Here is a 16,164-nt window from a genome sequence, read left to right as displayed (position 1 = left end):
GAGGGGTGTGGGGGTTGTGATTTTGAAGACCCTGGTTATAAAGGCTTCATGGGGACACTGACACTTGATGAAGACCCGAAGAGGTCTAGAACCAAACCACAGCCAGGAATCTATTCGCCTTAATGCTAACTCCTTTTCAGGATTTTATTCTTTTTTATGACCAAATGGGTCAACAGCTGAATGGCAAATGACACGGTTTTTCCTTACAAGTCACCCCGATCCACTGTCATCCAACTAAAAAAAGAAAAAAGACATTCCAATTATTGGTAACTCTGAATCTCAATGTTGACATACCAGTTTTGAGAAAGAAGTCTAAATGTTTACTTATTCCTTTATGTCACAAATATATTCAGTTTTTAAAAACTCCCCAAACACATATTTCAAATGTAGAAAATTTTTTTAGTCTTAAATGAGCCCAAATTTCATTACGGGCTAAAATTTTAAGACATAAAATAACTGCTGAAACTGAATTTTAATCATACAGATGAATCACAACATGCATCTTTAGCTAGGCATGTATTATGGATAAGTCTAGTTTTCTACAGAGAATAATCACATGTTCTAATTACCATTTTGGTTATACGCATAATTAATAATATTCTGTCTTAATGGGACACACTGAATCTTCAGACAGTTGCAAGCTTTAACTTTGCATACTGCCATATCCAACTGTCAGTTGCACTGCCAAACACAAAGGAGTCTTGATGTCGTGTTTTAGCATTGATAACAATATGCATATCTTTATACATGATGCAATAGAAAAATTTAATTGCTTTTCTTCCTTCAAATTTTTCTTCACACTAATAATTTTATGTCACTTGACTGATCACTTATCCAAAATTATATACATTGGTGAGTGAGCTTATGAGCATTAAAAATATAAATGTAAATTGAACCCAAGAGTCAAGGAAAAGAAAAATATTGTTAGACAAGGACTTACTGATTGTAAACTTTCATTTTCACGTAAACAGGCTGTGTGAAGTTCTGATTTCAAGGTTGCAATGTGACTTCGATGAGATGTCATTTCCTTCTCTAATGTAGTGATTCTAGCACTTGCAAGCTGGTAGACATCCATGAAACTTTTAAGCATAGCCTTAAGAAATAAAAATAATGTCACATACAATTCAAATAAAGCTGTCCCCAACGGAGAATCTCCATAAATTGAGAGCAAAATCATTAAAATTTTAGAATAAACAACTTTTCATCTTTCTTTAAAATAATAAAGCTAAACCTCACATTTTATATTGAGAACAGTGACTATTTTAGAAAGTTTGGAAGAAAATAATTGAGACTTCATTCCAGAGGATTAATTTAAATAAGATGTACTTTGATCTGTTGTGCTTAAAATTTAGAATGCTGTTTTTAAAGATGGCACACTTATTTTCTGTAGTAAAGTTGAATTCAAGTTGTAATTTGACCTAAATTTCAATCTAAAGAGAGACACAGCAGATGGATATACAAACAAAGTATTTCAAAATGTGCTGAGTTAGTAATATTTTCAATCCACTTAAAAAACAAATGTTTTGGAACAGAGGAGATAAAATAATCTTGTGATTGTTTAAGAGTAAATAATGTGATCCCAATTGTGTCAGAAAAGTATAATTATGTTCATTCATATATCACAGGAATGTCCTCACATTATACTATGTATAATAAAATAAATAACACAAGCAAATGCTGGTAACTTACTACCCCCTAAATAATACAGTATTTTGGGAATCGTAGCACAGTTTAATCATATTTTATAGACTTTTTCTTCTAAAGCAATGTGTAGTGAATTTTAAGTCCAGGATATTAATATGTCTTTTTAAAGAATCTTTCAAAATACCTCAAGTATAGCAAAATAAAAGCAAACATCTCAAAGACAGTTTCAAAAATATTATATTATTTACAAGAAAAAATATTCCTACCACAGCCACAACTTAGTACAATGGTAGACAGTCTGAGAATTTTCAAACTACATTCAATCTAAAGGGTATGAATTGGGAAAGCTTTGAGAGAGTAGGTATTTGAGCTGTTCTGAATGCATATGAAAAATAACTTAGTGAATAAAGAGTAAGAAACTGTGTACATAATTGTCTGCCAAATGGAAGTTAGTTACTTGTTAGGTGAGGGTAAAAAAAATCAGAATTTTTTGCCTAATAAATTCCTACTTGCGCTAAAAAATCCTGCTCAGATATAATCTCTTTTAAAAACTCTCTTGTGAGCCCCCCAAAAGAAGTGTCACCTTGTACCCTGATTCTGTGGGTCCTTCAGCCTGCTTCTACTATTGCATTTATTACTTTGGCAGAAATTAGTTTACATGTTATCTTCTTTACTAGACTGAGGAACTCCTTAAGGCCAGATACTGTACCTGCTTGAGGGGGGATCCAAGAAAACCAGTATTTATTCATTAAAAAGTGTGCGCTTATCCTTACACATTTAAGCTACAGTCAACTTCAAAGTACTCTCCTCTTGATGCAATACACCGACGGAGACACTTTTTCCACTGCTCAAAACAGTTTTCGAACTTGTCGATTTTGATGGCTTCTGGTGCTTCTGCCGTTTTTTGTTTCACCTCTCCCACATCGGCAAAACATTTCTCTTTGAGGACTTTTTCTTTTTTTTTTTTTCATAATCAATATTTTTTATTTTGATATTGTGGGGTACAGTTAAGGGTTAGGTATGCAAATACGCTTCGTTCAGGCACCCTTGTCGATAAGAGGTGACTCCCCGTCCCCAGACAGATATTGACTGTCGTTCAAACGCAGAAACAAACAAACAAGGCGCTGGGGTGAGAGTAGGTGGATACAGAGGGTGGGGCACAAGGTTCATGCCGTTCGGGGTCAAAAACGCTAAGCACTCCCCGTGGTGCGGGCAGGTACTGGGCAGGTAGTTGTGATGGTGAAGAATCAGTTCCCTGTTCGCCACAACTCAGGACATGTCTTCCACAAATCATTACCTTCTCAAAACTTCCAGATAAAAACTCTGGGTTGACAATGTGATTCAGAGGAACAAATTCCAAATCTACTACAAGGGGCCCAACCTCCAAAATTCTGGGGTTTTTTGGGGGGGATCCCCCCTGTACACCTCTGTAGCTTCAGGAATGAGAGTGGCCCATGGCGAGTGCTTGTTTGAACGACTGCCTGAATTATTGACTGTTTTGAAGAAAGAATGAATGATTAAACAAAAATTCAAAAAGATACATTGAAAGTTGAAGCCATAAGTTGGCATAAAACACCTTGTAGGAAAGGATGAAGACATTTGGGAAAATATGATCTTAACATCTAATCTAATAAACGGATTATTAACCATACTTAGTTCAACTTAAAAGTTGGGGGGGGGAAAAAGCAGAAGCAAAGCTCTAGGCATAAAAAAATAGAGGGCACTGGAGAACCTATTTAGTAAATGGTGCTGGGAAAACTGGCTGACCACATGCAGAAGACAAACAGGAACCCTATCTATCCCCATGCACAAAGGTTAATTCCAAATGGATCAGAGACCTAAATGTAAAACCTCAAACCATAAGAACCTTAGAAAATGAAGGAAATACCCTCATGGAAATTGGAACTGGCATCCAATTCCTGAACAAAACCCAAAACCCACAGCTCATAAGAGAAAAAATATAATAATTAAAACAAGTTGGTGTTGGTACAGGAACAGCCATATAGACCAATGGAATAGAATTGAGATTCCAGAGCAAAACCTGAATTCCTCAACCAACTCATCTTCGACAAAGCCTCCGCCACCTATCACAGGGGAGAGGAGTACCTCTTCAGTAAATGGTGCTGGGAAAACTGACTGACCACATTCAGAAGATTGAAACGGGACCCTTATCTATCCCCATACCCAAAAATTAACTCTAAATGGATTCGAGACCTAAATGTAAAACCTCAAACCATAAGAACCTTAGAAAATGAAGGAAATACCCTCATGGAAATCGGAACTGGCATCCAATTCCTGAACAAAACCCAAAACCCACAGCTCATAAGAGAGAAGATAGACAAGTGGGACCTTATTAAACTGACAAGCTTCTGCAAAGCCAAAGAAACCATCAAGAGAGCAGGGAGACAGCCTACAGACTGGGAAAAAGTATTTGCCAACTCCAGGTCTGACAAAGGCTTAACATCCTGGATCTACAAGGAACTCAAACGTGCTGAAAAGAAAAAACAAACAACCCCATTATAAAATGGGCAAAAGATATGAACAGACACTTCACAAAGGAAGACATCCGAGCAGCCAACAAACACATGAAGAAATGTTCAACCTCACTAATCATCAGGGAGATGCAAATCAAAACCACACTGAGATACCACCTAACCCCAGTCAGAATGGCAATTATCAACAAGTCAAAAAATAACAGCTGCTGGAGAGGGTGTGGTGAAAAGGGAACACTTCTACACTGTTGGTGGGAGTGTAAACTAGTGCAACCTCTGTGGAAAGCAGTGTGGCGATTCCTAAAAGCTCTAAATACCAACCTCCCATATGACCCCGCAATCCCCCTACTGGGAATATATCCTGAAGAACACAAATCACTCTATAAAAAAGATACCTGCACACGCATGTTTATCGCAGCATTGTTCACAATAGCAAGAACCTGGAAACAGCCATGCTGCCCGTCAAAAGAGGACTGGATTAAAAAAATGTGGTACATATACACGATGGAATACTACGCAGCCATAAAAAAGAACAAAATCATGAATTTCACAGCAACCTGGATGGAACTAGAGTCTATGATACTGAGTGACCTCTCACAGAAACAAAGATCCGAGTATCACATGTTCTCAATCATATAATGGACCTTAAACATCCAATGCAATACTATACAAAAATGACCGACAGTACTGGGAAACTATGGTGGGGGGAGGGAGATGGGATTAACAGTAGCAAATATCTGTCTGGGAACGGGGAAACACCCCATATCAACAGGGGGCCTGAATGAAACGCAATTGTATACCTAACCCTTAACTGTACCCCACAACTTCATAATAAAAAATAAATAAATAATTTTTTTAAAAAAGAGAATAAAAAAAAGAAAAAAGAAAAAAGAAAAGAAGAAAAAAAATAGAGGGCACAGTACGACCTCTTGTCAGGGAGCATCTCACATGTTCTAATCTACCTTGAATCATTTCAAGGTAAGTTTATACCTAATACTAACACAAAATATACTCCTGAGTTTCAAAAATATGGAAAACATCAGAAACTTTTACATCATATATGTTTCTTACTATGTCACGTCTCTCTTGATTCTTTTTTCAATGTCATGTTTTTTTAATCAGACCATTGTATCAACACTTTTAACAGCTCTATTTAGATATAATTTTATACCATACAACATTTATTTAATGTGTCAATGTAATAGCTTTCAGTATATTATAGTATATACTAAAGGTATATTTAGTATATTGTGCAACCATGACCACAATAAAATTGAAAACATTTCATCACTCCCAAAAAGAAATTCTATACCACTAAGTTGTTACACCCCTAATACCGCCAATATTTTGTTACTATTTACCATTATAGTTGAAATACTTATTTCCTACCCTGTCTTAGCAATGGCTCCTCTCCAAACAATATACTAATTTTTAAGTATTATATTTTGAAGAAAAAAGAGTAAAACGATAACATTCAAACGAGTGATTCTGCCGCTCATTTGCACATACAGCTTGTAGCAGGATGCTAAAATACAGACTGTACAGAGAAATAGATGGTTGAAACACACACATACATGCATGAACAAAATTCTCATTTTTATAAGTTTATTTATCTTCTCCATGAGATAAGGGACCAGGAATCCCAAGTCAAATGTCAAAGTTATTCAAAGAAGTCACAAATCTTTTGAGGAATAAAGAATGTTAACTTCCAGTATTAAAAAGTGACCCAAACTACGTAGTAAAGAACACCCGTGAAAAATTCAACTCTTTAATATAAAAGAAAGGTATCAGATTGGTAGAAGAAATGGAAATGACAGTCTGAATCAACTGAGGGGGTAGGAGGGAGGGGAAGTAAGCATCTAATGACTTCTGCATCAATTTCCTAAAGTCTAACCCTTTAAAACATACCCTGCTCCAGTATTAAAATATTACACCATTTTACATCAGAAAATGATGACTGAACAACACAATACTGTGTACAGCATGTCCAGAATGTGAGAACTTATCACGTCCCATCTCTGGCCCCAGGGATTTTGATAATACCATGCAGTGAGATCTGTATCTCAGTGGGGCTTACCTAGTTATATGAGTAACAGAACAAAAGACAGTTTCTGGACAATAGCCTTTGTTTTAGAGATAATCTATAGTGTTTATAATTGACAGTAACAAGAGGAGAGAATGCAAACATACCAAATTCCACATTTATATTTTAAGGAAAAGTATATGTGCTTTAGAATATAAAAATTTGAGCTACAGATAGGTGAATGTCACTTGGGAACTAGACTACTGTTTATACAATGTGTTATGTGCATATTATGTAGTTTAGACTGACTTTAAAATTGAACATCAGGGACAATGGTATCGCTGGGGAACTAACGCTAGGAGAAAAAAAATTAGTGGAAAATATCATAAGGCCTACATGCCAAAATATTAAATCTTTTATCTATGTTTCTGAGTATGCAGCTGGGAAGCAAAAATCTCTGACATTTCAATTTATCATATAATTATGGATATATTCCATTTCTGGGTTTTTTGCAAAACATATTTTTTTCTTTTCTTTTTAATTAAAAAATTTTTTTAAAAATTTTAGCGTTGTGAGGTACATATGAGAATGTATTACATAAGTAGATTGCATGCAGGTGAGGTTTAAGCTTCTAGCAACTCCTTTCTACTCCTGGTAGTGGACCTGGTACCCAGGATATACCTCATTTCTATATGCTATATGAATACATCATATAAAATAGATATGCCCGATATATTAAATATGTGAAATATAATAAGTTCTCACAATGGCGATTATAATTCCTACCTTATAAAGTTTTGTGGAAATTATATGAATATTATTAATACATAAAAACCTTAAGCTACCTGGCACATAGCAAACACTCAGGTAAATGTTAGCTCTAATAATGAAAATGATATCAAATTAGGAAAATCATTGTTTTAACTCATAAAAAGAAAGATGCAATATTTCTGTGGGGAATTATTAGACATAATACAAATTACTTAAATATAAGATGTTCTATACATATTTAATATATTAAAATCCTTTCAAACACAAAAATATTTAAAGGCTAATGAACAGTTACTTAATGGATAATAAAAGTTAATATTTATGATGTTATTCCTAAGAAAGTAAGTCTCACAATGATAATATGGTTGTAGTTTTGTTCATTGGCACCTGGAATAAATGAAATTTCATTTTCTTCATTATCAAAAAGTTATTCTGAAAAGGTTGCTCATTTCATAGGCTTAATTTCATTCCAATATTTTAATAACATTTTATTATTGTAAGGACATAGCAGGCAACGAGATGCAAAGGGTCTGTTTGCAAACAGCATTAACCCCAACCAAGTTCCAGTCTGAGACCTGGAATTGGACTCTAGTTTGATGGTTGGTTTCTGACCCTGCCCACACTATCCCTGCTTCCTCCTGACATCCCATTCCAGTACAGAGCTGTGCATGAGACTATCAGAATGGCAGACTGCCATAATCCTCGTTTGCCCACATGGAGTTGGGCACGCACACGTGTGTGTGCCTGCGGGCATGTTCACATGGAAGCTGCTAAGAGTGAGATCAGCTGAGAAGAATTCTGAGGAATCAGTAAGCAATGGAAAGTAGAAAGGACCAGAAACAAAATTTTAGAGAAACTCTATCCAAAAACAAGAGAACCATTCTGTAATTGTGGGACCAGCTATGGGAGGGCTTGGAGCTTGGCATAAACAGCTATAGGACAGGGGAGAAGGGCTTAGCCTTGCTTTATAATTAGCCCTGAAACCCTTCAACCTCAATACAAAGTTATGATTCATGATTTTTAGTGAAAGAAATATGACTAGATATGCTTTATTATTTTTTTAAAAAAAACTTGTATAATGCTGTGATATAACAATTTGGAGGTATAATTCTGAGTCCCCATGCCCACCACCCTTATGATAGATGGTTAAACAGCAAATAGCATGGCCGGGCTCAGTGGCTCAGCCTGTAATGCCAGCACTCTGGGAGGCCAAGGCGAGTGGATTGTCTGAGTCTGCGGGTTCGAGACCAGCCCAGGCAACTTGGTGAGACCTCGTCTCTACAATAGTCCCAGCTACTTGGAAGGCTGAAGCTGAGGTGGAAGGATCGCCAAAGCCCAGCAGGTCAATGCTGGGGTAGCCACGAGTGTGCCACTGCACTCCAGCCTGGGCCACGGAGTAAGACTCCAATTCAAAAAGAAAAACCAGCAAATGTCAGAAGAACACCATTGGTTGTGTTTACTAAATAATGGCACTCATATTTCCTATCAATTAAACAAACATTTTCATTGAAAGTTGGTATTATACAACTTCCTGAATTAACCAATTGTTCTTTGACAAAAACATTTCATGCTAAATATATCTTATATTTTTAACAAAGTTTCAAGAGATGCTGTACTTCTGAAATTGTATGTGCACATGCATAAATTTTTATAGATTTCCATCATTTTGAGAAAAAAGTCCATAATGCTAGAAACATTTCCAAATAATGCTTTCTCTGCAAAACCCCAATAGAGCAGCTAGTATTTATGTTTTTTACAAATGTCACTTTACTTTGAAGTGACAAAGTGTATTTAATATTTTCTAGCTAGAAGGCTTCTGGTAGCCACTTGCCATCCAAAGTTCTAGAGATTAGTAACACTTCTCTTTTTGTGAAAGAACACTGAATAACTCATACTCAGGTTCAAGAGCACTTTGGAAGCACTTTGCCACAAGAAAAACAGTGAACTTTATACAGAAGACTTTAAAAGCTATCTCTTATCTTATTGTAAAGACTGCACTGGCCAGGAGTGGTGGCTCATGTCTATAATCTCAGAACTTTGAGAGGTCAAGGCAGGAGCATCACTTGAAACCAGAAGTTCAAGCCAGTGTGCGCACCAAAGCGAGTCCCTGTCTCTACAAAATATCTTTAAATTTAATGAAATGAAAAAATTCGCTGGGCATGCTGGCATGTGGCTTTCGTCCCAGCTACTTGGGAGGCTGAGGCGGGAGGATTGCTTGAGCCCAGAAGTGTCAGGCTGCTGTGAGTGATGACTGCCCCCCTGTGCTCCAGCCTGGGAGACAGAGTGAGACTCCAACACAAACAAACAAATAAGCAAAGACTGCACTATTAATTCAATTTACTTCGTAAAGTCACTTAATGGGTACATACATATAGTTAATAAATGACTAAGATACCACTCCCAGCCCCTCTGTATTGCAGAAGTCTCCCACTCGTCCTTCGACATTCCTTACGGGACACATTAATGTCTAATAAATTAGCCAAGTGAAGGCGCCAGGGTCAATCTATAGTAAAGAAAAATTTCATGTCTTACTTTATAAATAAGGTAGCATCTGTTATCTCGCATACTCAGTAGGTTCCAAAATGAGTAAAAATGGGGGGAAAAGTCGCATAACTTCCACATATAGGTTTCATTGTTTATCATGTTTACCTTCTTAATAGACTGTTTTTAGAGCAGTTTTAGGGTCACAGAAAAATTGAGCAGAAAGTACAGAGAGTTCCCATATACCCTCTGCCCCCACACATACAAAGTCTCCTCCATACCCACATCCCCATCAGAGTGGCACATTTGTTGCCAGTGAAATGAACCTGTGTTGACACGTCATTATCGCCCAAAGTCCACAGTCTACATTAGGGCTCATTCTTGGTGTTGTACATCCTGTGGGCTTGATGAATGCATAATGACATGTATTCACCATTATGGCATCAGACAAAACAGTCTCGCTGCCCTAAAAACCCTCTGTGTTCTGCAGATTCATCCTTCCCTCCCCTTAACTCCTAGCGACCATCCATCTCTTTTACTGTCTCCACAGTTTTTATATTTACTTTTCAATCTTTCTCTTAAGATCTTTTAAAACAGTATCTCTCAAAAATGTCTATTTTTCTGTGTTTTATGCTATCGAATATATTTAACAATAACACATGTATACCCAAGATATTAAGGAATAAATATATGTCTATCGGGGACGCTGTCTCAAAAATAAGCATGCAATTTAAAAAGTTGGGAGAGCACGCCTCCGTAGCCTTGGGTGACTAGCTGTATAGGTACACTGGAAGGAACTGAGCTAGTTGGCTCTTCCCTTACTAGGGCTGAGCAGGGTGATGGCAGCTGTGCTGGTCTCCAGAGATCAAAACAGTAAGGACCCCAGAGGCAGAAAAGCAGAGCAGAGGTTGAGGAAGCTTCCACAACTAGAAGATAATCCATCAACCCACGTGCCTGACAGTGTGTATGTCCCTTCTCTTTCCCTCACACCCAGATATCAGTCCCAATCATCAAAATCTCTATCTACATATAAGCACAAAAGCAGCATTTCACTCTAGGATACCAAAACCTGTATGGCAGCACAACAAATGACCACAAACTTAATGGCTTAAAACAACACAACCATTCTTTCCTAACTCGCGTGGGTCAGGGGTCCAGCATGGGTCAGCGGGGTCCTCTGCTCAGGGTCTTGCCAGGCCGAAATCAAGGTATTACTTGGAGCTGCAGTCTCATCTGAGGTGCAGAGTCCTCTTCCAGGCTCATTCAAGTTGACGGAATTCACTAACTTGCCATTGTAGGACAGAAGTCTCCATTTTCTTGCTAGCAGTCAGCCAGGACCATGCTGAGCTTCTAAAGGGCATTCTCTGTTCCTTGCCAAATGGGCTCCCTCCTTTTTCAGCATGGCTGTTTGCTTTCCGCCAGGCTGGCAGAAGGGGATCTCTGACACTTCTTGAAAGGACACACCTGATTCGGTCAAGGCCCGTCAGGGTAACCTCCTTTGATTAGGAGATCACAAAATTGGTACATTTACTGGAGTCACGCACCCTTGAGAGGAGAGGGTTGATTTACACCACAGGGAAAGACTTGGAAACCAACTTAGAATTCTGATTACCACAACCTAAACCACATACTTTATATAAAAATTAACTCAAAAGCTGGGCTCGGTGGCTCAGCCTATAATCCCGCGCCTTTGGGAGGCTGAGGTGAGTGGATTGCCTGAGCCCAGGGGTTCGAGACCCACCTGGGCAGCGAGACCTCATCCCTACAATAAATCAAAAAATCAGCTGGGCGTGGTAGCGCGCGCCTGTAATTCCAGCTCCTTGGAAGGCTGAGGCGGAAGGATCGCTGGAGCCCAGCAGGTCGAGGCTGCGGTGGCCGGGAGCGGCCACTGCACTCCAGTCTGGGCGACAGAGTGAGACTCCAACTCAAAAAAAAATTTTTTTTAATTTAAAAAATAAAAATTAACTCAAAAGTGATCATAGATTTAAGTGTAAAACATAAAACTATGAAACTTTTGGAAGAAAATATAGAAAAAAATCTTTGGCATCTAGTGCTTGGTAAAGAGTCCTTAGACATGATAAATCAATAAAATTTTAAAAGTAACAAATTGAACTTCATCAAAATTAAAAACGTTGCCCTCTGAAAAACCTTGCTACAAAGACTAAAAGGCTACAGACAGGAAAAAAATATTTGCAAGTCATATATCTGATAAACAACTAATTTCTAGTGTATGTAAACAACTCTCAAAACTCAATAGTAAAAAGACAAACAATGCAATTAGAAAATGCGGAGCCAGGTGTGGTGGCTTAAGCCTGTAATCCCAGCACTTTGGGAGGCCGAGATGAGATTACCTGAGCCCATGGGTTCAAGAACAGCCTGAGCAACTCGGTGAGACCTCATCTCCACAATAAATTTAAAAAATTAAATGGGTGTGGTAGTATGCGCCTGTAGTTCTGGCTACTTGTAAGGTTGATGTGGAAGAATAACCTGAGCCCAGCAGGCTGACGCTGGGATAGCTGTGAGCGTGCCACTGCACTTCAGCCTGAGTGACAGAGTGAGACTCTGACAAAGAAAGAAAGAAAGAAGAGAGGGGCGAGGGGGGAGTGAGGGAGGGGGGAAGGAGGAAGGAAGGAAGGAAGGAAGGAAGGAAGGAAGGAAAAAGAAAGCGAGCCAAAGACACTAAGATACATTTTGCCCTCACATTTTATCAAAGAGAATATACAAAGCAGAAATTTTATCTGAGAAAATATACAAATAGCAAACACATGAAGAGAGTCTCAAAACCACTAGCCATCAGGAAAAATGCAAACTTAAAACCACAGTGAGATCCCACTACACCTATCAGGGACTGGCTGACAGAAAAACTTGTAATGACAACAAGTGTTGATGAGGAAGCAGGAAAACGGAATCTCGTACATTTCTGGTGAAAATAAAAAAAGGCAGTCACTCTAGAACATAGTTTTGCAGTTTCTTTAAAAACTAAACATACACTTATGGCCCGGCAATCAATCGCATTCCCTAGCATTTATCCTGGAAAAGGGACAACTTAGTCTCACACAAAAACCTGCATACAAATGGTCACAGCAGCTTTATGAATAAGAATCAAAACTCAGAAAGAACTCAATAGCCTTCGGTGGACAAATGGCTAAACTGGGGCCGTGAATACAAGTCATCAATATAATGGAACAAACTAGTGATGCATTCAAAAGCTTAGGTGACTCTCAAGGGCATTTTACTAGTGAAAAGGCTCATTTCAAAAGGCCACATTCCATATGATAGCATTCATATGATATTCTTGAAGCGGTAAACTTGCAGCGATGAAAACTATTTAGTAGCTGCCAGAAGTCAGGGATGGTGGCATGTGGAAGGTTGGTATGCCTATACAGGGGTTAGTTGAGGGAGATTTTTGTGTTGCTATAACAGTTTTGTATCTTGATCATGGCGGTGGCCACAGAAATATACACATAGAATAAAATGTCACAGAGCGATGTACACACATCATACCAATGTCAATTTTCTGTTTTTGGTATTGTTCTAAAGTTACATAAGATGGAGCATTAGGGGAAACTGAATGAAGAGGACACAGAGACCTCTCTGTACTATTTTGTAACTTCCTGTGAATCAATAATTATTTCAAAATAAAAAGGTAAAGAAATAAAAGTATATATGTATTTAACACAAACTAAAAAAAGGGAAGTTATACATGTGTATACATATTTTAGAAACTAATTGACAAGAAGAGAATAAAATAATTTTTTTAATGGTAGCTATTTAGATGACAAACACCTGGATTAGACTAACCAGTCTTCCACCCGTAACTTCTGAAGACTCCTTTATGCAGATACTAGCATTTTCCTCATCACACTCAATGGGAAAGGACATCAAAGACCTGTCTATATTTGCTTACTGACTGTCACAGCAACGCTAGCTATTCTGTGACCCTACACCGCCTGTAGCTTCAAAGAAGTCAATGTCATCTGAGGGACACGTGCACTCAGCTCAACTCTCCGCTCAAAATCAAATCCATGTCTGGCCTCAAGTAGGTGAAGGAAGAAGGGGAACCCTACACTCTACCAGAAATCACCAAATGAGTCAGAATGTATGGGAATGAATAAAGCCTAGGCCATTACCAAATCTTTGCTCAAAGGTGTTCTAGCTTCTTCTGCAGTTGCCATGTTCCAGGGCTTGTCTGGACCCCAGTTCTAACAACAATAGTTACTATGGGCCAGACACCACATTATGCGCTTTGTATATTTTTTTCTAATCCTGACACTAATCCTGTCAGGCTCATAGTATCTCTGTGTTACAGAATATTAGTGTTTGCCTGTTTGTTTTTGTTTGTGTCTCAGTAAAATTACCAAACAATCTAGGCTTTCCAAGTTTCATAAAGTGCACAGCTGGTCTAGCACAATATTCATACAGCATCAACCAAATCCATGGTTTCTCTTTTATTGACTTAAAAAAATATAAAGCAAGCCCCTCTTGAATTTTGCTGTGAAGCCAGGATTTTCAAAGATCTCAACCACATTAATAACTATTATATGGCATTGACTCTGCGCTACCGATTTTTGTTTATGTAATGGAAATAAATATTCCAAATAAAAGAACTTTTGGTAGTATTTTCTTGGGAGCTTCATTCATTCTGTAGAAGGTGTTCAATAAACATTTGTAACAAATTAATGCATCTCTATTCTATCCAAACATGCTGCATAATTTCTACACTTCCACCAAAACATCTTTTGATTCTAAAAAATGTAATATGAAAGAAGATTCTGATTTTTTATGAGAAAAGTTACCTTAGAAATTATAGCAAATCATCTATTATCCCCATAATAAATTACTTTGAAGGAAAGGAAAACTCAGAAAACATCTTCTAGTATGTTTGATTGACTTATACATGTAAAATGATAATGTGTTGTGTATCTCTCAGCAGTCTGACTATAAGAACCTAGTATCATCAGTACAGAACTTTACAAGCAAAAACACTGAGATAGCATTATCCCAAATCCTGCCCACACAGGATCAGCTCACCTGGCTCATAAATTCTAATTCTGAATAGATCCAAGCACACTGAATACACGTGTAGAAGAAATGGAACTCAAAACAGTTATATTCCATTTCCACTTTACCTACTAAGGTAAGGGGAGGGCTTTTATTTGGCCACACCTGGAAAATTACCTGGAAGAAAAATGATCTTTTCTTTATATAAAAACTAGCATTTTGGTGAACGAAGGTTCGTCCCCTTCTCTTTTTTTTATAAAAAGTTTTACCAGCCAGGCACAATAGCTCAAGTCTGTAATCCCAGGCCTTTGGGAGGCCTAGGTGAGGCGATTGCCTGAGACCAAGGGTTCGAGACCAATCTGAGCAACATGGGAGACCATGTCTCTACAGTTAAAAAATTAGCTGGGCGGTAGTGCACATCTTTAGTTCCAGCTACTTAGAAGGCTGAGGCAGAAGGATCACCTGAAGCCAGCAGCTCAAGGCTGTGGTGGCCATGAGTGTGCCACTGCACTCCAGCCTGGGCAACAGAGACTCCAACTCAACAAAAAAAAGGAAGTTTTCCCATTCCTAGACTGCCCACTTTCAGGTCTACATGTACTAGGGTTTGGGTACAGGTACAAGAATTTTATTCCTTTATAGACTGGCCTGGGCCACTGCTGTCAAGATTGTATACTCCTATTAAATACAAGGTATGGTTAAAATCATGGGTTACTAGACACTTAATCAGTGTGTATACAGATACTGAAGGACTTCCAACAAGAATTGAATTAAAGCCAGTTTTAAGACCAAGTGCATCTTCTAGATTAATGGTGATTACTGGTCTTATTACGCTAAAGATTACTGTAAAGAAAGACCAAAGGGATAATGATATATAGAAAAGAAATGACATGTTAACATTTCCCACACGAATATGGAAAAGCAATCATCAAAATAATCAGAGAACGCAAAAAAAGGTCCTATTGAAGAGTGTTTTAGTGGTGACAGTGATAAGAATCATAAATGCTTGAGATTATTAAAAGAGAAAAAAAATTTGCCACAAATGTACTGAGAGGACAACAATAGATTTAGGTTAAGAGCATGCTATTGAGAGACCCAAGAAACCAAGAAACTTATTTACTGTAAAAGTAGAGTTTAGTTCACTATATTTCATATATCCCCACTCATGTTTACTATATATTTTGTGTATTTCTACCTCATGTATTTTATGAAATGTTAGTACTTTAAATCCTACCTCAGACCCCGTAGAATTAGGCATATGTCGGGTGCCGGGTTGTGACCAATTGTATAATGGCGTAAGCAGTGTTTGTATTTAGAACTCTTGGGTTAAGCATTGTCGGCCCCAAATTAGTAGGCTAACTTCTGCTTTTACAACGGGATGTAAATGATAAAGCGATAAGCCCCTTTCAGACATTCCTACAAGGTGGCAGCAGACTCAGAGGCGCCAGCTGCTCTCTATCACCGTTTTTTATCCCAGTGATAATTTACACGCAGTGGCTATGTAAACCTGCAGGGAACAAAGACTTTTATAAAAGAAACCGCCTTGCTATAATACGCTTGTGATATTTTATAAATTCCCAGAATTAGTATATGATTTTCTACCCCACATTCACTGTATGTGTTTGCAGCATTCATATTTAAAACTTTGTTAAGTTTGGCTTTTGTTGTCCCATAATGACCATGTTATGTTATGTAAATGTTAAGCAAACAAGCTTTCCTAAGCATACCTTGGGGATGGATGGAAACTTAAAGGGC

At 37.9% G+C, this 16,164-nt stretch overlaps 1 protein-coding gene across 1 annotated transcript in view; it reads right to left on the bottom strand.

Moving 5' to 3' along the window:
• Window positions 1–16,164, bottom strand: part of CCDC171 (coiled-coil domain containing 171) — a 281,370-nt gene continuing 265,206 nt past the window's right edge. The window contains exons 23-24 of the mRNA XM_021715020.1: window positions 941–1,093; window positions 1–234 (exon numbers count right to left, since the gene is read on the bottom strand). Of these exons, the coding sequence (XP_021570695.1) occupies window positions 211–234; window positions 941–1,093 (177 nt within the window). The 3' untranslated portion in view covers window positions 1–210. The remainder of the gene's footprint in view (window positions 235–940; window positions 1,094–16,164) is intronic.

The sequence above is a fragment of the Carlito syrichta genome, unplaced genomic scaffold (assembly GCF_000164805.1).
Source record: "Carlito syrichta isolate Samal-C Ts95f unplaced genomic scaffold, Tarsius_syrichta-2.0.1 Scaffold306565, whole genome shotgun sequence".
In the NCBI taxonomy this organism is placed as follows: Eukaryota; Metazoa; Chordata; class Mammalia; order Primates; family Tarsiidae; genus Carlito; species Carlito syrichta.
The sequence above is the reverse complement of the archived record's forward strand: the minus strand, read 5'-3'. Positions and strand labels throughout refer to the sequence as shown.